Source organism: Momordica charantia (assembly GCF_013281855.1).
Source record: "Momordica charantia cultivar OHB3-1 chromosome 10 unlocalized genomic scaffold, Mcharantia_2.0 BLBB01000010.1, whole genome shotgun sequence".
Taxonomy (NCBI): Eukaryota; Viridiplantae; Streptophyta; class Magnoliopsida; order Cucurbitales; family Cucurbitaceae; genus Momordica; species Momordica charantia.
Genome location: NW_028275158.1, coordinates 22359576 through 22381576, shown reverse-complemented (window position 1 = coordinate 22381576; position 22001 = coordinate 22359576). Strand labels below are relative to the sequence as shown.

Here is a 22001-nt window from a genome sequence, read left to right as displayed (position 1 = left end):
AAAAAATGAATGAAAGATGAATGGTAATCATTAAGCACCTAAGTATTATTAGGAGAATAAAATGTCTCCCAATAGAAGTCTAATAAAACCTCTTTAGTGTGTGTGTCTGACACAAGAAAATGTGCATATATTAATAGTCACTCTTATTTTATACATATACATATGACTAGGAGAAATAATATTTACATAAATATTTTCGCTGTGTGTTTGAGTTGCTAAAATGTTTAATATCCCATATGATTCATGAGATGGGATAAAGATTAAAGATGGTATTCTAAAAAGCATGGACACTTATTAACATATATATATCCCAAAAGAAAAATGTAAACCTCCAACATGAGTTTGTATGAGGGAAGGAATTGTATATGAATTTACAAATACTTGTTATCAGAAAACTGAGAATCCAGACATGGAAAGATTCGTTCACCAGTAAAAAGAAAAGAAAACAAAAGAAAAAAGGAAAAATTCAAACTTGAATCGGACAAACTGACACTGCGTGGGGTTTAAGGTTGTCATTCTTGTCCGCCATTGATAGTGTCAGGAAATCTCTCCACCTTCTATGGCATTTGCAGTACTAATTCAGCAACCGCCATTGAAGGCTGCCGAATAGTTTGAATGGAGAAACCGACGAACAGCCATCTCACCTATTTTTCAGCAACAAAAATTCCTACTTTAAAACATCGCCTCACCTTAATTCATTCATTATTTACATACCAGTGAATTCCTACAAGAACTGTGTCGGCCTCAATGTCCAAGTATAATTCAAGTAAAAACGATGCCAAAAGTAATCAGAGAAACTTGAATTTGATATAAATAAAAATAGAATCGTATGACCCAACACCCATGAATCCAAACATGCTCAAACAATATTTATATCAATGTTTTGTAACAAACTGAAAATGGAAACAAGAAACAAGAAATTCGTTTTGATTGTTTCCAAAATTTCTATACAAAAAATGAGAAACAATAAACAAAATTAGATGCAAAATACTTGAGTTTCTTAATAAAACTTGAAAACGAGAAACAAGAAACGGGAACATTATCAAACGAGTCCTAAATTATCACAACATTGTTAGGGGTAGGACAAATAAGGGAGAAGGGGCATGGTTTGTTTAATTTAATATTTTAAAAAGAAGTTAGAATATAAAATTTTGTTGGTATGGAGCTAAAAGTCCAGAGGAGCAAAATTTTATATTTTTATATTCTAACTTTTTGATATTAAATTAGAGCTAAAGCTATTTTTTCAGTCTCGTGATTTTAGTCTCAATTCAATGGATTAATAATAGAATAACATCATCCTCTAACATCAAAAAGTAAATATGTTTTAGCTCTAATTTAATATCAAAAAGTTAGGATATAAAACTATAAAATTTTCAGTTATTCAACTATTAATCCATTGAATTGAGACTAAAATCATCAAACAAATGGCAACAAAAAAAAATAATAATAAAAATTTAATGAGAAACTGAAATTTTCATTGAGAAAAATAAAAAATGACAAAATACGGCCTAGAAAAACAGCCCAAAGAAATAAGTCTCATCTGAAGAAAGTGCTCCCATCCAAAAGCATAACACCATAATTACAAACAAAAAAAACCTACAAACTGACCCGAGCAAAAGTATTAAATCTAATAAATCTAATAAGGAATGAAGAATGCTGAAGACATAATAAAGAATGATGGCAAGAGAAGAACTTCAAAAACCTGATAATCAATGAGAAGGGCTCTTAAACCTCCATCTTGACCTTCACATCTCCATTTGGTAACATACTTTGCGCTTGCGCTATCCTTTTTGCTTCCTGCAATTAGTTGCAACAAGACTAAAGTTTGAGCTCAATAATAGGAAAACATAATAAACAATGCTACTGCCCCGTCCCGGGTATAGAGGAGCAAAGTTCCGACTCCCGATTTTCTCTCTTTTCTCGATATGATTCCATCACTATCAAAAGATCTCACAACATATCTAAGCAAAAGTTTTGAGCTAACCAAATTCATAATTGCCATGGGCATAAAATTAGTTATGGGATGATGAGTTTGTAAGAAAAGGTCGAGGGAGACCTACAGCCCTCTCGGGAGGTTATCACCTGCATATTTCAATATTGCAATCAAGCTTTATTCCTTATTTTCTTTTCAATCTCGAGATTAGGTTTCTATCAAATAGATATCTGAGCCATTTGATCTCAGGAAAGAATCTAGAGCATAGGAAGATGTTGCTCAAAGGTTGGAGATATTAAAGAAATTGGAGAAAGAGATGGCGTTAACAAAAATGATGCCATTTGAGGAGATGAAATTGAAACAGGTGGCTAAAATTGTGTCTGCCAGTAATGTTGAAAAGAGAAGCAATTAGAGGGGAAAAATTAAATTAAAAACACAAAAAAAAGGAAAGAAAGAAAGAGCCATCATTGAAGCTGGAGAAATCTAAAACTTAAAACCAGGAACTATCAAGCGCAAATTAAACATCATCAGATAAGAAAAATTATACTTGAGACAAAATAGTAAGAAAGCACTACGGTATCAAGCAAAAATATGGGCAAAAGAAACATGCAAATCAAGCCGATACAATACAGACTGAGGCAAAAGAGACCAAAATCATCTGGCAGTGGTGGAGAAAGAAAGTTTTGGTGCTAATTTAACAGATGCAAATATACAAGTAGGCAAGGACTTCAAGGAACGAATGTGGTAGAGCGAGACAAACAGTCAACAAGAATAGAGGATCCTTTGATTTCATTTCAGGTACTTGCATGTACAGATGGGCATCAAAGCTTTAGCGTCTTTTTAGAGAATCCTTGCAACACTTTAGCTTCCTCACACCTGATAATTTGAAGATTCTGATGACAAAAAACATCAAGGAGTGGTTATACTAGGAGATGGAGCGAGGAGGGGATTCACGAATAGTGCAAATTACAGTTGAGAATAATTTTGGGGTTGGGTGTTGCATGGGACAAACTTTGGGTTGTATTTTTCAAATCTCTTGAATGGTACACGAGCCTGGAAAGAACCAACAAAATGGGTTGAAGAACTGTGTGCTATCTGCTTGCTTAAGAATTTTCTTGGAAGTGAAAATAAATGGGCACGATTTCAAGAAAAAATAATGAAAGCAACAAACGAAAATAAAAACACAACTACCGATATTATGGGTTGGGGTGGTAGTTGAAGGGGAGAAATCAAACAATTCAACCAGAGTCCAGAAAGCGCAATGAAAGGATGCAAACAGGGAAAAATGAGCAAAGATGAACTCTTATGATCATTTTATTAACCAAAAATAAACACCCTCTTATGGGGCATAGTTCTATAACTCTTGCAGACATTTATGAGGAGAGCCGAGCCACCAATGAATTACTAGATGACTGGAAAGGATTTGCCGCTTAGATTCTGTAATTCTGGTCTAATTAAAGATGTTTCGAGTCTGGATGAACCTCGTATCTCAAGCAAGATTATATGGATGTAGTATCTATTCCGTCTTCAAATCGTCCCAGCGCATGCTTGGACGAGGTGCTGTTTCACCTCCTTTCGTGATAAAAGGGATGTTTCTGCAGCAAGCAGCAATTTTTGCTATTTTATGGAACATACGACTTGAGAGAGGAGAATCTTTAGTGACAAGAGAAACTCTTTGGGAGGAATTTGGGACTTGGCTCAATTCAACGCACCCCTTTAGGTTTCCATCACCAAGAACTTTAGTGATTTTCCTTTACCTCTCATTCTTTTGAATTTTGAATTGGAGCCCCTTTTGTAATTTGTTTCTCTTTCTTCTTTTTCTTTTGTTTTGGATTCATCTCGACTCCTTTTTGCTTGGGCTTTTCTTTTTTGTATTGCCCCCTTATATTCTTTCATTTGTTCTCAACGAAAGTAGTCAATCAAAAGGGGAAAAAAATAGTGTGTTTTGGAGGTAGTGGAATATTATAATTTAGATGGGTAAATTAGCTATTAGATAATGAGCTTACTAGAAAAGGTTGGTTATAAATAGTGTGAGCAAGGCAACAGGCAAGTAAGAGTTGAGCAATCTCGTAGAAAAATTTTTCAGAAGAGAGATAGCCCTAGGCAATCACCACGGCGTACCACTTTGATATTGCAATAAAATTCTAGCCACTATCAAAATTTTTGTATCTAACTAAATCACACGACTCACACTCGTTCTAATGTCCTAATACAATATAAGTTATATAACTGCCTTACAAGAAGCAACTCCGCATTACATAATCACTTAAGTGTAAATTAGTGATCATCAACAGTGAAACTTAAAGTTAAAACTGCCACCAAGTATGGAAACTCCAGTACCATAATTCCACACTTGACCACATGATCCAAAAACCTTAATATCATGAAAAATTTAGTAATGATCGAGTGAAACCCAGAGCATAGATAGAGACAGACACTAGATGGAATAACAGTGATCACTGATCATCACTATCATGGTTTTTTTTAGAAAAAAACTATCAATCATCTGGCGCAAGTTCAACAGTGGAAGGGTAATTATAGACTTCAAGGCAAGTTAGTATTTCAAGTCATTTACTTCATATAAGCTAATCACAAAACAACATTCAACTAACTATACGCTAAAGTACTTCAATCTGATTCTAAAAACATCTAACTCCTTTCATTCACAGAGGAGAATATTGGAATTCCGGCTTAAGAGATGTTTATAAAATAACCACAAAGAAGTTATTTAAGCAAGCAGAATTCAATCATCCTATGAAGCATAAAACAAAAAGCAACTTAGTCGATCTCATTCTTCGACAATATGAGAAAACCAATAGAAACCATATAATAAAGCAACTATTGCCTACACACAAACTCAAATCAACAGAAAACAAATCGTTCAATATCTTATATTAAAAATACTCCTATGCAGTTAAGTGAATCTTCAATAACTTACCATATAATTAAAGCAATGGACATCCAACTATACCTATAACTGACACCATAACATATTTAAATTTTCTGATGTTTGAGGTCTAAAACCACTAAAAAGATATAAATAGCTAGAAGTGCTGGTCAAGAAAGGATGATGCAAACTTTGCAAAAACATATAGCTTATGGTTATAGATAGTAGATACAAAGCAAAAGTTAATCCATAAAAGCCAATAAAATATTCTTGATAAGTTTGAAAATGAAAAAACAAAAAGATGATTTTGAGAAATATTTGAAGGTAGAATAAAATTGATAGCAGAAATGAAATCATAACTCACAGCAGCAGAAGCAGCACGAATTTCTCTGTATGACTCGACTTCATCAGGAAATGTCTGTTCAAGTTCCTCCAAAAGATGCTTCCGTAAACCCTGAAGATAGTATGTGGTACAAGGTTCAGTAAATATTTTTGTGAATTTTTGAAAATCAAGATACAAATATGAGTGAAGTAGATTTTAACAGCCTGTCACATAGGGACATAAAGACTACCTTGAACGCATCAGTTTTGCCTTTTGTACTCTGATTTTTTGCAATGCAACTATTTATTACGTCCCTCGTGAATTCATCCGGATTCTTCCCATCATCGATCAAACTAATTAAAAGAAAAGTAAGAATTGGACCAAGAGAACCATGTAGTGTACAAAATAGAAAAAGTTCGCAGAGTTAGAGATCAAAAAAGGTGGTGCGAAGACTCACTTAAGAACCTCCATAGGAACCTGTATGTTGCATTTCTCTGATAATTTAACCATGTTATCTAGCTCCATAACGAGAGAATTACTGTAAAGTCAAGAAGAATATCACTGGTAAAGAGTGGACTCAGTGGAATACGGAGATAATAAAGAATTAGATATTAGATGAAGCAAAATCAGCATACAGGCGTTGTAAAAGAGGCAGCTGATAAGCCGCATTGAAGTTAGAAACGGTGAGGTTAAGCTGATGGAGGAGGCCCAAAGTCTTCTGTATGGAGTTGATTACTTGGTTCAAGTTTTGCTTCGAGTCATCCACTGTTGCCGATGCTGATGTATCGTTAATGACTGATCCATTGCCACCACTTCCACCAGTCCCAGCAGCTGAAGATGCATTCTGAGCCGAATCCATTGTCTTATTTTCACTTCAAAAATGTGTTGGAGCTCTGAAATACATATTTTGCAACAATTCAAGAGAAAAGAGTTGTTAGGTACTTCATTACATAGCAACTGTTTAGTGGTAGTTAACAGGTTTTTTTACTGAGATGAATTGGCTAATGCCCACTTGCTTTATGAATTATGGCCATCGGCATACTCACGCTGAAATCAATAGTTGATTGTTTTACATAAACTCGATAACTTATATATTTAGAACAAACGAGTTGTTAAAAACGTAAGATGGTTCGTAAAAACATATCGTACAATTCAGAACGAAATGAAGGCAAAACGATTCAAATCGTGTTTTGAATCGCAAATGTCGTGTATCGTACGTTTCAAATTATAATTGAGGTGAAAATACAAGAGTTAGAAATGTACATCACCTTCAATTGATGTGATGCTCAAGTTGGGAGTTGGGAGAAGAAGAATAATGCTTAAACCTTCTCCCTAAGGCATAAAGACTATTAAGTCAACTAAATCCCGTGAACTCACAGCCCACTCCTAGTCTCCAACAAGCATATGGTTAACAAACAACACATTCATCCAAACGTCAGAATATGCTTTCAACCCTCCACAAGTAAACTAAATCAAGCCATATCAAATAAAAATTCTCAAACTAGGTCCAACAACCATAAATATAAGGAAGATACATAGTAGAGTCAACAACAAGAAGGAACAATTCCACGCACACTCGCCCCAATCTACTTTCCAAGCCCTTGATTTGGATCGATTACTAGACAACAAAAAGAAAATTCAGAACGTTAATCAGAAAGGGGAACGAGAAGGTTGTTACCCACTTACCCTTATCGAACTAATTGGGGATCTTTGTTTGAACGGTGGCAAAAGCGTTAGATACACAGATTTGGAATCAATTGATGCAAATGCGAGAGTAGGTAGAGAAGACCGGAACTCTAAGATCTGGCCAGACTGCTACAGAACCGAACTTGCCTGTTCCACCGTCGCTTGCAAGGGAGGACGCCGTCCGGGTTCTCACCGCCACAGTATCCGCTGTTCGTGGTAACTGTCAAACCGCCGCTGCGCACAGATGCCGCAGGAGAAGAAAGCCGAGGAAGCACGCTGCTGGTTTGTGTGCCATCGTTCACCACTTAGGAGTTGCCGGAGACGACGCCGAGGGAGGGCTGGTGCGGCTGGTTTCCACGAAGAAGATAAGGGATGGGAGGCCAGGGAGGAAACGAAGAGAGAGAAGTCTTTAGGGTTTTTTATTAAACGATAATCGTACAAAACCTTACAACCATTACAAGATTGCTTCCAATTAATTGTGACGACATAATTGGAAAGTTTTTTAAACATGAATCCGAAGGAAGGCAATTATGTAGCCATAAATCAAAGATGGAAACGAAACACCCCACAATTAAGAATTTTAGAAAGCACGGACCGAAGAACAAGATTTCCTAAAATCTCGATCAAGAACCAGAGTAGCAGAAAGCACGGAAGAAATAATTGAAAATTAAAAGAAGATAGAGCTTCAATCTTACAAGTGCAGAGAGATGGAGGTGAGACGCCGAGCGAGAAAGGTAACGCGATGGCGGGAGGTTGCTAAATCCGATGCCAATGGCGGAAGCCAAGCTTGAAATCGAAAGGGGGAAATCGAGAGGAAGGGGGTAATTTGGGCTTTCTTACGAGGGAAATTGGGATTTTTGACCCCTCTCAATAACTACTCTCTGTAATTTTGATCCTCTTTTGATTTTTATCTATTTATGACACCTCCACCTTGTAAAATTACCAAGTTATCCTCAATTTAAAAAAAGAAACCAAACTCAGCCCTCCCCTCCTTTCTCTCCCTGTCTCGGTCCTTCCCCTCCCTCATTCACTATCTTGCTGTCCATCCCAATCTTCATCCCGATCTCTCCCTCACAACCAGAAAGTTCATCTCCGTCGTTTCTTCTTCGTCTCCCTCACTCGTCTCTATCAGAGTTTTCCCCCTTCTCTAATTGAGGTAATTTTTCTTTCGAACTCGCGATCTTATTGTGAATGATTTTCTACCTTTTTTTTCTTCGTTCTTTGCGTGGTGTGAATGATTTCAACCTTCGGCTCTATCTAAAGTAGCCAAGGTTATTATGAAGTTTGATTTATTGTTGCTTCCATTGTTTTAGGACCGGAACCCTGGGATGGACTTTCTGGATTCTATCTCGGGCCTCATCCCGGTTCGAAATAGACCGGGATGAAGACCGAGATGGTTTCCAGAAAGACCATCCTTCTGGAATCCATCTTGGGACTCATCCCGGTTCGAAATGGAGAGAGAGGGAGTGGGCGAATTTATTTGTAATTTTTCAGATATTTCCTTCAAAATTGGAGAAATTATTGGAGAGGAGAGGTTTGAAAGTGAAGAGAGATCCACGAAATTTTCTAATTTCCATACTAAAATTGAATAGAAAATTAAAAGATCTTTGATCTTGAAATTATAATTGAATCTAGAAATTTCTCATCTTCAACCCTTATATTTCCTTCTTCCAATCAAATTAAATTGAATTGAGAGGAAAATCGAGAATTTCTTATTCAGATTGGGAGAGAGAATTGAAATTTGCTTTTTCAAATGGGGGAGAGAATTGAAATTTCCTTTGTGAGAGAGAGAAGATTTAGTCGTCGTGCCGTCAGTGCCGATTACTGCCATTTAAGATTGCTGTCGCGCTGGTTGCTGTCGTTTGGGGTCGCCACCGCGTGCTGCCGTTGTGGCGGTGCCGCCTGCTGCTATTTGGGCCACCGCTTGGGGTTCTTCTGTTGTTTGCTTAATTTCTGCCGCCCGCTGCTTTTCTGCTATTTGGGCCATCCCGGTTCGCTTTCGAACCAGGACGAGGCCCGAGATGGAATCCAGAAACTTCCTGGAATCCATCTTGGGCCTCGTCCCGGTCCATTTCGAACCGGGATAAGTCCCAAGATGGATTCTAGAAAGATGGTCTTTCTGGATACCATCTCGGTCTTCATCCCGGTCTATTTCGAACCGGGATGAGGCCCGAGATGGAATCCAGAAAGTCCATCCTTTTGGAATGGACTTTCAGAGTTTCATCCTGGTCCTAAATCCACCGGGCTTAAAGCCGAGATGGAACCCTGAAAGTCAAAAATTAAAACAAAACAATGGAAGCAACAATAAATCAAACTTTATAATAACCTTGGCTACTTCAGATAGAGCCGAAGGTTGAAATCATTCACACCCACGCAAATAACGAAGAAAAAAAAGGTAGAAAATCATTCACAATAAGATCACGAGTTCGAAAGAAAAATTACCTCAATTAGGGAAGGGGGAAAGCTCTGATAGAGACGAAGTGAGGGAGACGAAGAAGAAACGACGGTGATGAACTTTCTGGTTGTGAGGGAGAGACCGGGATGAAGACTGGGATGGACAACGAGATAGTGAATGAGGGAGGGGAAGGACCGAGACAGGGAGGGAAAGGAGGGGAGGGCTGGGTTTGATTTCTTTTTTTAAATTGAGGGTAACTTGGTAATTTTACAAAGCAAAATAAGGGGAGGGGTCAGAAATCTGGGGTGGATGGATCAACTCATGATGGACCGGATCTCGAAAGGCGAGAGGCTTTCATAAAGACGTATGAGAAAGGGAGGGTCGAGAGAGGCTTATTGCACGATCCACCCAACTCAGCTAAGCTAATAAATGCTGCATAAGAGAGTGGGAGGCCGACCCCTGCCCATCTGGAGGTGCACACCCATTTAGAAAGATATCAAAAGGGGTAAAGAGAAAAGAAAATGGAGAACTACCAAATCCAAGTCATTGGATTTGTTCGTACCATTCTGTCATCGATCACTGCTGGGTCGGTTGGTGAGTCACCCAAAAAAAAGCATCGATCAAGGTCAAGCATATATGTTTTATGAAATGATCAGCGGTCTCATTTATGCTATGCCCTGCATCGTCTTCGTCTGTGTTTATTGAGCTTTCTTCACTTCAGCGCCATGCGCTTTGCTTCGCTTTATATTTATAGAAGAGAGAGACCGTTGTCTTGAGAGTGAAAAGCAAGCGCAAGCGATAGAAAGTCTGTAAAAATCAAAAGGGGGTCAAAAGTCCATAGTAGTTATTGAAAGGGGTCAAAAATCCTAATTTCCCTTATTTCGAATCATGTGATTTAAATTGTAAAAATTATGAAAATAACTTCTTCTTTTTTTTTACCTCCGTGGTATTTCAGATTTTAAATTTACAACTTTAAAATTTATAATTTATTTTTTAGTACGTGTCAAATTTCAAAATCATGACCTCTTCTCTCGCGACGGGTGTTAATTACCAGCCTTTAAAATTTATAATTACATTTAAAAAGGGATAAAAATAATTGTGATAAATATATTAAATTATAATAATTTTACAAAAACTTACAAATATTCAAAAAAAAATTTATGTGTTTTCTAATTGGCTAGCAACTATATTATTAAAGGATAATTTATTTTTAAAAGCACATTTTCTAATTGGTTAAAAAAAATTATTATGAATATATAACTTAGAGGTGATTGACAACGTATGTTAAGTTATATTTTTTTCTAGCGAGAGTTTTGACTAATTACTATCATCTAAATGTTTATTTATTTAAAGAAAAAACACCAAAACTTTTATTTGTATTTGTAGAGATATCAGACTATTGTCTAACACATTATTATTAGACTAAAACATCATAACAACATAACCTTCCACTTAATTCGTGTATTGTCAAAGCGAGTATGATGATAATTGACATATATTTTCAACCAAGAGATATTGGTACGTTGTTTTTTTTTTTTGACAAATATTCATTTATTATATTAGAAACATATGAAGAAGGAAAAGAACATATTCATAATCAAATTTATACATTAAGTGGCCAAAGGAAACTAAGTCCACGGTCCAAAAGTACTAAACTAATGAAACTGGAGAAAGGAAGCAGAAGGCACTCTGGATACAAGAGGAGGCTTACTGCTAATATAAACCTAGTTTAGCAGTAAATATATATAACTCATTTTAAAGTTGAATGTTCAAATTCTCACACCTCACATTTGTTGTACTAAAATTAGTTATTGTTGCAAAATGGAAGGCCCATATCTTGCACTTTAGCAAGAGCCTTCTCAAATTGGCTCCATTTTTGCTCGAACGTACCCATATATCCAATGGACATTCTTATGAGTCCGGGTGAGATCCCAGCCAGTTGCTTCTCCTCCCTGTTCATCTCACTACTCGTGCTGCTACCCGAGCACGACATAAGGGTCTCATAGTACCCTAAACTCACTGCCATGAACCCGAATTGGGTGTTGTTTTGGAGCACGCTCATGAGCCTGTTGGCTCTTTCCTCAGTTCCCATGTCTAAGCACAACATCCCCCCGAACCCATACTCCGAGTTTGCAAGCCTCTTCATTAACTTGTGTTGTGGGTGGTCTGGTAGCCCTGGGTATATGACCTTCAACCCTGCCTTCTTCATCCGCTCTGCAAACTCTGCAGCTCTTCTACAATGCTCCTTCATTCTCAAGCTCAAGTGCGGAATCCTCTCCGAGAGCTCGAACGCCACCTTTGCATTCATTGTTGGCCCCAAAAGCATTAGGCTCCCCTGTCGCAAGTCCATCATTGAGTTTATCAACTTTGCAGGTCCGCACACAGCGCCTACACACCAAGTCATTCCATGTTAAATCACTACAAGATTTAAAAGCGCTTAAGCTAATAAGCGACGATATATTTAATCTTTTTCTCGCATCCATATGGCATTTGTTTTCTCTAATGGAAAAGTAAACGAAGATTCACAAACATTGATGGGGATATGTGTGATGTACTGATGAGTGATGATGTGTTGTGTGTGTGTGGTTGATGTTGGTGCCTCGTGACCTATGACTCATTGTCGTATTATTCATGTGGTCTTTCAAACGTGTCCCACTTTTTCTAAAAGTTCTTTCGTTGGGATAGGGATGGAGATACCAATGGTAGGGCAATGTTTCAAAGTTAGGCTGCAAAAGTTGTGTACTAAACTATTAATATTTTAAAATTCTCAATTTTAGTTTTAATATATTAAATTAAAAAAAAGTTAAGTCATTATTATAAATTGGAAAATAAATGGAAAGAAATAGATTTTATTAATTGGTGAGTTAAAAAAATTGGATTTGATGTGTCATGGGTAGTATATTCCACTTTTTTAATAATTTAAGTAGCATATTCATAATCAAAAAGAGCACAGCTCAACGGTAATTGAACTATATCATATAATCACCATCATTCAACTTAACTAGGATAAAATTAAAGATCTTTAAAAAATTAAGGACAGAAATTAAAAATTATCTTAGTATGTCATATATTTTATGTTTGTTGTAAACTTACACCTAAATAGAAAAAATATATTTTAATCTCTCAACTAAAATAAAATAAAATATATTTTTTAATTTTTAAACAGTCAAAATATCTACTTTAGTCCCAATTAATTTTTATTGTTATCTTCTTGTCTAGTATCTACTTTCATCCATATATTTAATCATTTGATTTTTAGTTTTTTTTTTTCTTAATAAAACTTATAAAATACATTAAAAAAAACAAATTAAAAACACATTTTTCAATTTTGAAATTTGACCAATAATTTGATTTTCGGCTTTTTAAAACAAGAACAGAACACAGTAGAGTTAATAAGAGTACCTGCGATGACGTCAGCTCCACCGCTAATAAACTTGGAGATACTGTGAATGACGACGTCGGCGCCGAGCCTGGCCGGCGACAGCACCATCGGCGCGAAAGTGTTGTCGACGACCACCGTGAGGCCGTGGTCGTGTCCGATCCGGCAGAGCTCCGGCACGTCCGCCACCGCCAGCGTCGGATTCGACACCGCCTCGAAATACAGAACCTTCGTCTTTCCCTCCACAATCCCCGCCCTCACCATCTCCACATTCCCCACGTCCACAAACGACGTCGTTATCCCCGACGTACGTGGCAAGAAATGACTCAGCAGCGCGTGGGTCCCGCCATACAGCGTCCGCGAGGCCACGATGTGGTCCCCACTCGCGAGCAGTTGCAGCAGCACCGCAGCGATCGCGGACATTCCGCTCGAGGTGCAGTACGCGGCCTCGGTGCCCTCCATGGCCGCCATCTGACGGCTCAGATTCAGCACCGTCGGGTTGAAGTGACGGCTGTAGATGAAGAAGTCCCGGTCCGGCCCCAGCTCGCCGGAGAACATCCGCCGCATCGTCTCCGGCTCCATCACCGTGAACGTGGCGGACGCCTCAATTGACATGTTTACCCCTCCGTGTTCTCCGAACTCGTGCCGCGCGTTCGCGATCGCAGCCGCCGGATCGTCCTCCACCGCCATGCCCGCCGCCGATTTCTTCGACATGAAATACGACTCGTCGTTTCCGCCGCCGTTGGTGTCGTCGGGGCCGGGTCTTTTGGCGCCGGAGAATTTCAAGGGGGAATTAAGGGCTCGGATTTCTGCCATGGGAAAAATAGATATCAGAGAATTTCAAAAATTTTAATTTTATTTATAGCTTCGTGTAGTTTTTGGGATTATTGGGTTTGCTTTATATAGGGGAGAGGATGAAATTGGGTGTACAGTGAATGTGGTCAGGATTTGGTTTCCAAATGGGATTTGTGGAAAATTAAATGTGGGGGGTTTTTTTTTTTGTAAAACGTAAAATTAAACACGAAAGTGGATGGACGGATGAGTTTGAGTTTGTTTAGAGATGCCAAATTGAAGTTGGTTTGGAATGATGTTTATATTTGGTGAGGACCTCCCATGATGTTTCAGTTTTATTGAATTGTAACATATTTTTTTTTGTTTCAACCAATGGTTTTGAACGAGAAACGAACAAGGTGAAATTACTGTATTAGATTTATACATGAAATGAGGACGTGGATCAAGAGTCAAACTGATCGAACTGATTCATCCAAACAAATCCAAAGAGACTCATTCGATGAGGAGAAGCATTGGAGCAAGGTCATCACAGCGGTTAGATTTCAAGTGCCCTAGAATCTTCTATTAATGTTCATTGTTATGGATAGTTACAAGAAAGAAATGCAAAAGAAGAAAGAAATTTGAAGTTTTTTGGTCAAATAAGTATTGTTTTAAATATAATTTAAGTTGATGATTTGAATATTTTTTATATAGTTGCAAGGTTAAATATCTTTTGAAAAAATATTAATTTCATTTTTGTTTCAGGACTTCTGATTTTATTTTAATATCAATTATTTTTTAGGTTCAATAGATTTTAATATTTTGGTCGATAATATATAGTTTCACAAGTTTTGAGATATACTTTTAAAAATATTTAGTTTAATATATGAATTTAAAATGAACAATTATTAAGTTTATTTATTTATCTACTAAACAATTAAAAAAATAGTGACAAATAAAACTATTTCATTTTAAATTTTGGAAGGTTAAAAACAATATTAAATCTTCAAGAACAAAAGAATATTGAAAAAATAAAGAAAAACTTTGGTTGGATGACTTTTCTTCCTCTTTTCCGATGAGATCAAAGAGACTAATTAAATAATCTTTATTTATATTTTTAGATGAAATTAATTATCTTATCTATTTTGAAGCTTATAATTAATTTGGTGAGAATCTTATAATAGATTAGCATGCCATGATACCATGGCCATGTCATGGTTTCCATCATAGCTACACATCAGCCGATGAGTCACACGTGGATCTTTATCCTGCCACACAGATTATTCTCGTATCTTTTACCATGCTCCACGGGCCCAATGTCAAATCAATAATTAATTAAAACGTTACTAAATTCACATTCTTCTGGTCCAATATGGTTTGAATAATGTTACGGGTAAAATTGGCGTAGGTCAATATAAAGTGAGGCTAAGAAAGTTAGATGGGTCGAGATCATACCAGACATGACTAGGTTGAGGTGACCAAATTTGATCGAGTTGGTCCATCCGAATCAATTGGAAGAGACTAACTTCCTCTATAAATAAAAGAAGAGATATGGAGCGTGGGGTAAGTTCTACATACAACTCCTACTTTTGCTACGTTTAGTGGAACTTTTTATATGACTTGTGCATCGAAGCGTATTAGGCTTAGCACTAAACCGCTTCGCAAATTTATTGTGTTTGCAAGAATTCGTCGGAGCTTTCGGCGTTGCATCTCTAATCTAAATTATGCATCAACAATTTAAATATATATTATTTTGGTCGATGTATTTTTGGCTTTGGTTCATTTTGATTTTTGTTTTTTTGAAAACGTTCATTTTGGTCTTTTACTGTTGAAAAGTGACCATTTTGATCATTTCATTTTCATTTTTATCTCACTTGTTTGTATCACAATTTTAGCAATGTCACCTCATTCTAAAAATTTTTGAAAATGTAGCCATAAAATTATATTCAAGGGTTTTTATTATGTATAAAATTTATGTCAAAATTTTACAAATTGAATCAAAAATTGTCATTTTCTAAAAGTATAAGGACAAAAATATAGGCATGAAAATGAACAAAATTGAAAATACATTGACCAAAATTGACGTTTTGATAAATTATATAGAGCAAAACGAACCAAAACCAAGAGTACAGAGATCAAAATATGATTTAAACCTAATATTATTTCTAATCAACCTGAGCATAACTCATTTAATAAAATATTTATTGTCATTCTAAATGTCGATAGTTTAATCTCTCTCTTTTTGAAATTAAAAAAAAAAAGTGCTACTTACAACTTTATGGTTAAATTACACAAATCTTTTCTTCCTTTTTTTTTAATGAAATAATGAAATAATTACACAGATCTAAATCTTAAACTTTAGTTCAAAAAATATCTAATAGATATTTTAACATTATAAAAATTGCATATAGTAAATCCATAAACTAATGTCTAGTAGTCAATGTTAGATATAAAATTAAAAGTTGGAAATTTTATTAGATACAACATTATAAAAATTGGATACTTGTTATTGAAAATTTTTAAAATTTAGAGATGGAAATTTATAATTTAACATAACTTGGAAGTGAGAATTATAATAGAAATCTTCAAAATTTAAAAGTAAAATTAAAAATTTGGAAACACTAAGGTGAAATTACCTTTTTGTATAATGTAGCTTAAGTTTTTACAGACATTCTATTTGGTATGCTAGGCCCGAAAAGGACATAAATTTTGGTTTTGTGACATTACACGTGGAATGAATAATGACCGTCCGATGGATATGGACAAACTGAGATGAGAAATCAATTAGGACACTGAAATAAGGAGTGTGGGCCCGGCATCGTACGTGCACAAATGGCATGACATTATTTTATTCCCTTTTGTGCTTTTGTTTTATCGTTTGTGAAAAAAACAAACACAAAAGTCTATTGTTTTCCAATGAATCTTCGAGAGACAACCCATTTGGCTACAATATTTCTAAATTTTTCGATCACGAGATAGGGTTTGGATTTAGATTTCGATGTCGAATGTACCCGAACACTTGTACATATAAGCACGTGGTGTGGTGTGGTGATAATTCCAATACGTTTTAATACCTAATACACAAATGATTCAACTGATTATAATAACAAAAAATAGAATGGTGCAGAAGATATCTTGCACCTTTGACATATCTTCTTATTTAAATAAGAAAGAGCATCCTCGAGTTAGTTTGAGTGTAGACTGACTCGATAAGGTCCAGTTGGATTAGCTTGACACTGAGGCAGCTCGACTCACGTTGCTTCTTAGCATCACTCCATGTGAACATGTTGTTCAGTATAATTTCACCCGTAACATCTCATCTCCAGTGAAGCCATTAATCATCTATCTGAGTCAAGTGATAAATGAAAAGTTTAATCACTAAATAGACTCGCTTTTACATGTGAAATAGAGCGGAAAGTGAACAAATAAAATTAGATTAGGGAAGACGAAGATATGTTCCTAATGAAATACGGACTTTCTTAGAGTAGGAATGCACAAGCTGGATGAATTCATTCCTTTTTCTAACATATGAATTGTCATGTTGTTGCTTCCTAAAACAGTGCAGGTAAAATCATTTTGATCATCTTCGTTATGTACAGTAAAGCCTTTGAACATAGGTTTGATTAAAGGTCGAGCCATAAATTGTCCAAACGAAGAGTCAAATTTTGCATCATAACATTTTTCATATTACATTATTATTTAATGTGGTGGACCTCACATTATTTTTAATGTGATACTAACCAACAAACAGTGAATAGAAATAGTATCCATATGTCTATCATATCAATAATTTTTTTTTTATCGAAAATACCAATCCCAGATTTTTTTCTTCTTGTTTTGTTTTTGTTATAGTTGTTTATTTCATATTAAAAAAAAAAAGAATTCTCCCAACTTTTAAATTGCTTATATATTTACTTGGACTCAACTACCTTTCAAACAAAATGATGAGTATAGTTCATTTTATTTACTTTATTGGCGAGGTTTCATATCATCATCTTATATTTATGTCACGAAATTCAAAAAAATAATAAGAATAAATAAATAAAAGTAGAGAGCGATCTTATCCTAAACAAAAGGTGGTTTCTCTCTCATGTTTTCCACGACACCCACTTACATTTTTATGACACCAAAATGTCCAATTTCCCCTTCTTATCTATAAAGATTTTTATTATATTTTTTTCTAATTTTTTTAATTCTCAACCTAATAAAATATTGATCTAAATTCTAATTTTTAAGAAAATTCTATTTTAGTCTTCAAACTCTCGTAATGTCTATTTCATTTTTAATTTATAAATTAAAAAAGTAACTATTTTAATGCGTACTTTTATTTTGATTTTAACAAATTAATAGTATGTCCTCGAGTTCGTGGACTAACGTGTTAATATGATTATTTACTCAAACCATAACTGAAATCAAGTATTGGGTAAGTAAGAGTTGTTTGGTGTGCAATCTGAGACTCTATTTATTATTTTCAGATTCACTAAAATCTGTGATAAATTTATTTTTGAAAGCTGTTTTCGATTTATGTGATCTAAATAATATAAATTCTAGAAAACCAACATTTTCATGTTTTCGGTGTTTTCAAATTTTGAATTTGAAACTTTAAAATACAGAATTACAAATTTTGAAAGCTTTTATGTTATAAACTCATTTAATTTTTGTTAAAATTAAAATATGTCAAATATAATATATTATAAGTTATATAAATAATGATCCTCCAAAATTTATAACATAAAAGTTTAATGTATTAATAAATATTATTGTAGATTGAGTTAAATATTTAGTTGGTAAATCATGTTAGTTTATAAATATATTAACCAAACACATATTCGAAAATATTGATAAACACAAAATATACATTGAATCATCTGTTTTAACATTTCTACCAATTTTTCAAGTAAAAAATAATTATCTAAAAAGAAATAATTATTTTTAGAAAGTTAATGGACTAAAATAGAACTAAAACGGAAGAAAACTGGTCAAGGCGGCTCCTGTTTTTGAGGGAATCGTGTTCATCAGATTAACAAAGACAACTCTGCAAATAATTTTCTTCCACTTATCCAAATTTTGAACCACCATCTCCACTTGCCTTATTATCTTGGATTGGATATTCCAAGATTCTCACAACATTATCCCCAACTTTCTTTGTCTCCATGATTTTTTTTTCTTTTTTCTATTTTTCTCTCTTTTTTTCTTTTGGAAAGTAACTAACTATTCATATCATTATTGTTAATTATTACAACTTTTTGTTCCAAAATGAAGTACTTAATCATTACATGATAAGATAATTTAATATACAAATCATATTATATAAAACATGGAGTATTTAAGAGTGAACATCTTTTCTTTTTCATTTTTCTGTTTTTTTTTGGGGGTTAAAATTAGGGAGAGTCTAGAGATATTATAAAGAAGTACATAAGATTGGCATCCCTAATATACTAAATATTGTTGAATATTCCTATCCTCATATTAAAATGGAAAAAATATTATTCCCCACCTTGAATTAAAAATGGAAAAAGATTCCAAAGCTATTCCCATTTACTTTGGAAGTGAAAGTGGGGAAGAAAAAACATCTCAAAAATACTGACTTTAGCTACCTTTAACGGTTAGTGGTCGTGGGATTGCTTCTTATGACCTGATTTGGCTGTAACTAAACTGTCTCTTAAACTTCTTTATTTGCGGTCTTTGAAACATATTTAGCAGGCTATCTTCCTTTGATACTCTGGCCAGCAATCTTTTTTGGATCACCGACTGACTCATGTTAATTTGAGACTTAGTAATTCATATGGTGTCTTGTATTATACATATTGTTAAATTTTATTGAGCATACTTCATTTTTGTAAAACTTAGCAGAGTTCGAATAAGTCTTACACACAATTATATATTTTCCAGAGATTGAGCTAGCACACCATTAAAGAAGTTGAAGTGGAAGGAATTGGAGCTTAATACTCGAGGGGCAGCATGTTGAGACGTTGTATGCCGTCAACCATCAGTCATGCCACTGCACACTACTCTAGAGCATCTTAACACTACTATAGAGCATCTTAACGCCACTGTACACTACTCTAGAGCATCTTAACACTACTATAGAGCATCTTAACGCTACGAGATTCACCGCGCAAACATTCGTTAACGTCGCTATTTGTAGCGTCTCAACACTACGAAGTGGTCTCTCTGCCTATTTAGGGTACAACATTGATATACTGTTTCTAACGTCTCAACGTTCCGTGATTTTTATAAATTCAAAATCTGGGCACCACCATGGGGAAATTATTTTGGAGAGTTAGAATTTTATCACCTGTTTGAGAGAGAAATACCAGAACTGGATTTTGAAGGGCAAGGAAGGTTGATTTCTTCTTAATCTATTTGTGTATTTATGTGCTTAACGTCTATAATTGATTATTTGTCTATAAATCTAAATCTTACATTCAGGATTTTAGAGATTTAGAAATACTTTAAAAGTTCTTAAAAGAAATAGACTTAAAACCTTTACTTGTTAACAAAATTAAATATGGATACGATTTTGGTTTCTTGATAGGTAACTGTGCTCGGGAGAGATAGTTATGATATGTGATTTCTCGACTTAATTAATTACTTGTAAATGATGTTGGTGAAGTCAATTCCTTAGAACCCTATTTACCATAGGTTTTTCCTCGATTTTATCATTTACATTGTTTTTCTTAATTGATTTTCAAACCCATTGTTGTTTCTCTAAATTAACATTGGTATTTATGGTACATATCGTATTTACTCACCATTTTTATTGAAGTTTAACTTGTACACCAGTGATGAACAATTTCTAGAATCCTATTGGTCAGCACCAGCCGACTCAAAAACCAACTTCCAGTAATTTGTTCGGTAGGAGGCTTTGATGATCACCGCTCAAAATTTGCCTGCTCTTTGAATTTTTTTGAAAAAAGAAAAAATTATCTCTATCTCTGTTCTTGCATTTTTCTCCAACTTGTCAAAAAATTTAGAATGAAGAATCACTCATGGGGACCATCCCAAGTAACCTTGACACCGCTTAGTAGGCATGGAGTGTGTGACATTATAAACGTGTATGAATAAGGTGTTATAATAAATCTTAAGATGGGGTTTGCTGTATGGAATAATTGATTTGAAAAAATAAAAAATGCTTATCCAAATCCAAGTCTATCTAAGAGTAGACAGCTTCTCCTTTGGTGGTGGTCAGTGGACCTTGTTTATTCACATTCAAATTTTGCGAGTTCAAGCTTTCCATCTTCATCCATTACAGATGCTTCAGAAGCAAATATTCAAAGTAAAATCAACAACATAATTGAATTGAATTCACTCCAGTCCAAATTGATTGAAACTCGATGAAGATCCCCCAATTTACTATGAAATTGCAGTGAAGAGGCGGATGATACAATGAAGGTTGATTGAATGGTGTGAAATTGCAGGGGAAAGAAGAGGAAGATGACGATGGGAAGAACCTGATGAAGCATGAAAAATGACTGGCCGGAGAAGAGAAACCTATTTAATTTTCTTTTGACTTTCGTCATTTTCGATATTCATCCATTACAGATGCTTTAAAATTAACTCTTCAAATGAAATTAAACACAGAATTTAGTTTACCAAGGCCGATTTAGAAATCGCAGGGGAATGAAGAGGAAGATGACGATGGGGACGACCTAAGGAAGCCTTATAAATTGACGGACCGGAGAAGAGAAGCCTATTTAATTTTCTTTTGACTTTCGGGATTTTTCGATTCTATCCATTAGAGATGCTTTGAAATTAACTATTCAAATGAAATTAAACACATAATTGAATTGAATTCATTCCAATCAAAATTAATCGAAACTGGTTCATCGTACTCACCGGCGCTATGAAGATCCCGAAATTCTGACCATTCGTACCGGAAATTGGAAGCTTGGCGCCTTGAATCATGCAATTTTACTATGCAATTGCAGTGAAGAGGCGGATTCTACAATGGAGGCTGATTGAATGAAGAAGAAGACGACGATGGAGAGAACTTGAGGAAGCCCTTTCTGCGAGAAATGGCTGACGCGAGAAGAAGAAGCCCATTTGATCCTTTTTCCATTGCACAATTCCAGAAGAAGCCCATTTAATGGCCCATTCGTCATTTGCTCTTCTGTTTTTTAGAAAATTAAAAAAAAATCATTAAATCACACCTATTTTCGATGGGTAGCAAAAATATTTGTCATATTTGTAAATATAGCGACTACTTCTTTGTTTTACAAATATGGTAATTTTTTTTTATATTAGTGTCGCCAACTTGCGCATCTCGATTGATCACTAATAATCACCTTACCCTACTATATTTCGTTGCAAAGAAACTCGTAGGATATTAAATCATAGGTAGGTAACCACCATGGTTTGAACTTCAAATATGACAAACTTTTTCAAATCAAATTTTTATCTTTTTTGTTAGTTTGATTTTGCACTTATTACTTCTATAAATCGATGTACTTAGTATATCATTGATGTACTTGATATCAGTTACACAATTCATATGTCAAATACCATGTGTATTATTGGTATACTTAATACGAAATATGTCAGACACACCAACTATATGAATTATCAACATCGTATTATGTATATCGTTGATAAATTTAAATAACATTAAAGATTTCTTTATCTAAA

The 22001-nt window shown here is 35.0% G+C and overlaps 2 protein-coding genes and 1 long non-coding RNA gene across 5 annotated transcripts; all 3 read right to left on the bottom strand.

The window, feature by feature from the left end:
- Positions 1 to 272: 272 nt before the first annotated feature.
- LOC111014791 (mediator of RNA polymerase II transcription subunit 10b) lies at positions 273 to 7683 on the bottom strand. Of its 3 annotated transcripts, XM_022289611.2 has the most exons (8): positions 7524 to 7682; positions 6829 to 7175; positions 5778 to 6035; positions 5600 to 5680; positions 5393 to 5495; positions 5185 to 5274; positions 1703 to 1797; positions 273 to 644 (listed from the first exon to the last, which is right to left on the bottom strand). In XM_022289611.2, exons 3-7 carry the CDS (start codon positions 5999 to 6001, stop codon positions 1726 to 1728), a joined length of 570 nt encoding a protein of 189 aa, XP_022145303.1. In that variant the 5' UTR covers positions 6002 to 6035; positions 6829 to 7175; positions 7524 to 7682; the 3' UTR covers positions 273 to 644; positions 1703 to 1725. The 3 variants fall into 3 exon arrangements, with proteins under 3 accessions (XP_022145303.1, XP_022145305.1, XP_022145304.1); XM_022289613.2 differs by lacking the exon at positions 6829 to 7175 and having other exon boundaries at positions 7524 to 7683; XM_022289612.2 differs by lacking the exon at positions 7524 to 7682 and having other exon boundaries at positions 6829 to 7509.
- Positions 7684 to 10793: 3110 nt separating this feature from the next.
- On the bottom strand, positions 10794 to 13612 carry LOC111014781 (methionine gamma-lyase). The gene is made up of 2 exons (XM_022289601.2): positions 12626 to 13612; positions 10794 to 11611 (listed from the first exon to the last, which is right to left on the bottom strand). The coding sequence occupies exons 1-2, from the start codon at positions 13416 to 13418 to the stop codon at positions 11028 to 11030; spliced, it is 1377 nt and encodes a 458-aa protein (XP_022145293.2). The 5' UTR covers positions 13419 to 13612; the 3' UTR covers positions 10794 to 11027.
- Positions 13613 to 16349: 2737 nt separating this feature from the next.
- LOC148208791 (uncharacterized) lies at positions 16350 to 21450 on the bottom strand. The gene is made up of 2 exons (XR_015787324.1): positions 21213 to 21450; positions 16350 to 16719 (listed from the first exon to the last, which is right to left on the bottom strand). It is a non-coding gene; the product is annotated as an uncharacterized LOC148208791 (long non-coding RNA).
- Positions 21451 to 22001: the final 551 nt, after the last annotated feature.

Excerpts from the sequence above, each read along its gene's own strand:
- LOC111014791 (XM_022289613.2), bottom strand. The coding sequence starts at position 6,001 with ATGGATTCGGCTCAGAATGCATCTTCAGCTGCTGGGACTGGTGGAAGT. Across the intron at positions 5,275-5,392 it reads GCAAAACTGATGCGTTCAAG|GGTTTACGGAAGCATCTTTT; the intron begins GTAGTCTTTATG and ends TACTATCTTCAG. Across the intron at positions 1,798-5,184 it reads TTCGTGCTGCTTCTGCTGCT|GAAGCAAAAAGGATAGCGCA; the intron begins GTGAGTTATGAT and ends AACTAATTGCAG.
- LOC111014781 (XM_022289601.2), bottom strand. The coding sequence starts at position 13,418 with ATGGCAGAAATCCGAGCCCTTAATTCCCCCTTGAAATTCTCCGGCGCC. Across the intron at positions 11,612-12,625 it reads TGGAGCTGACGTCATCGCAG|GCGCTGTGTGCGGACCTGCA; the intron begins GTACTCTTATTA and ends CTTGGTGTGTAG.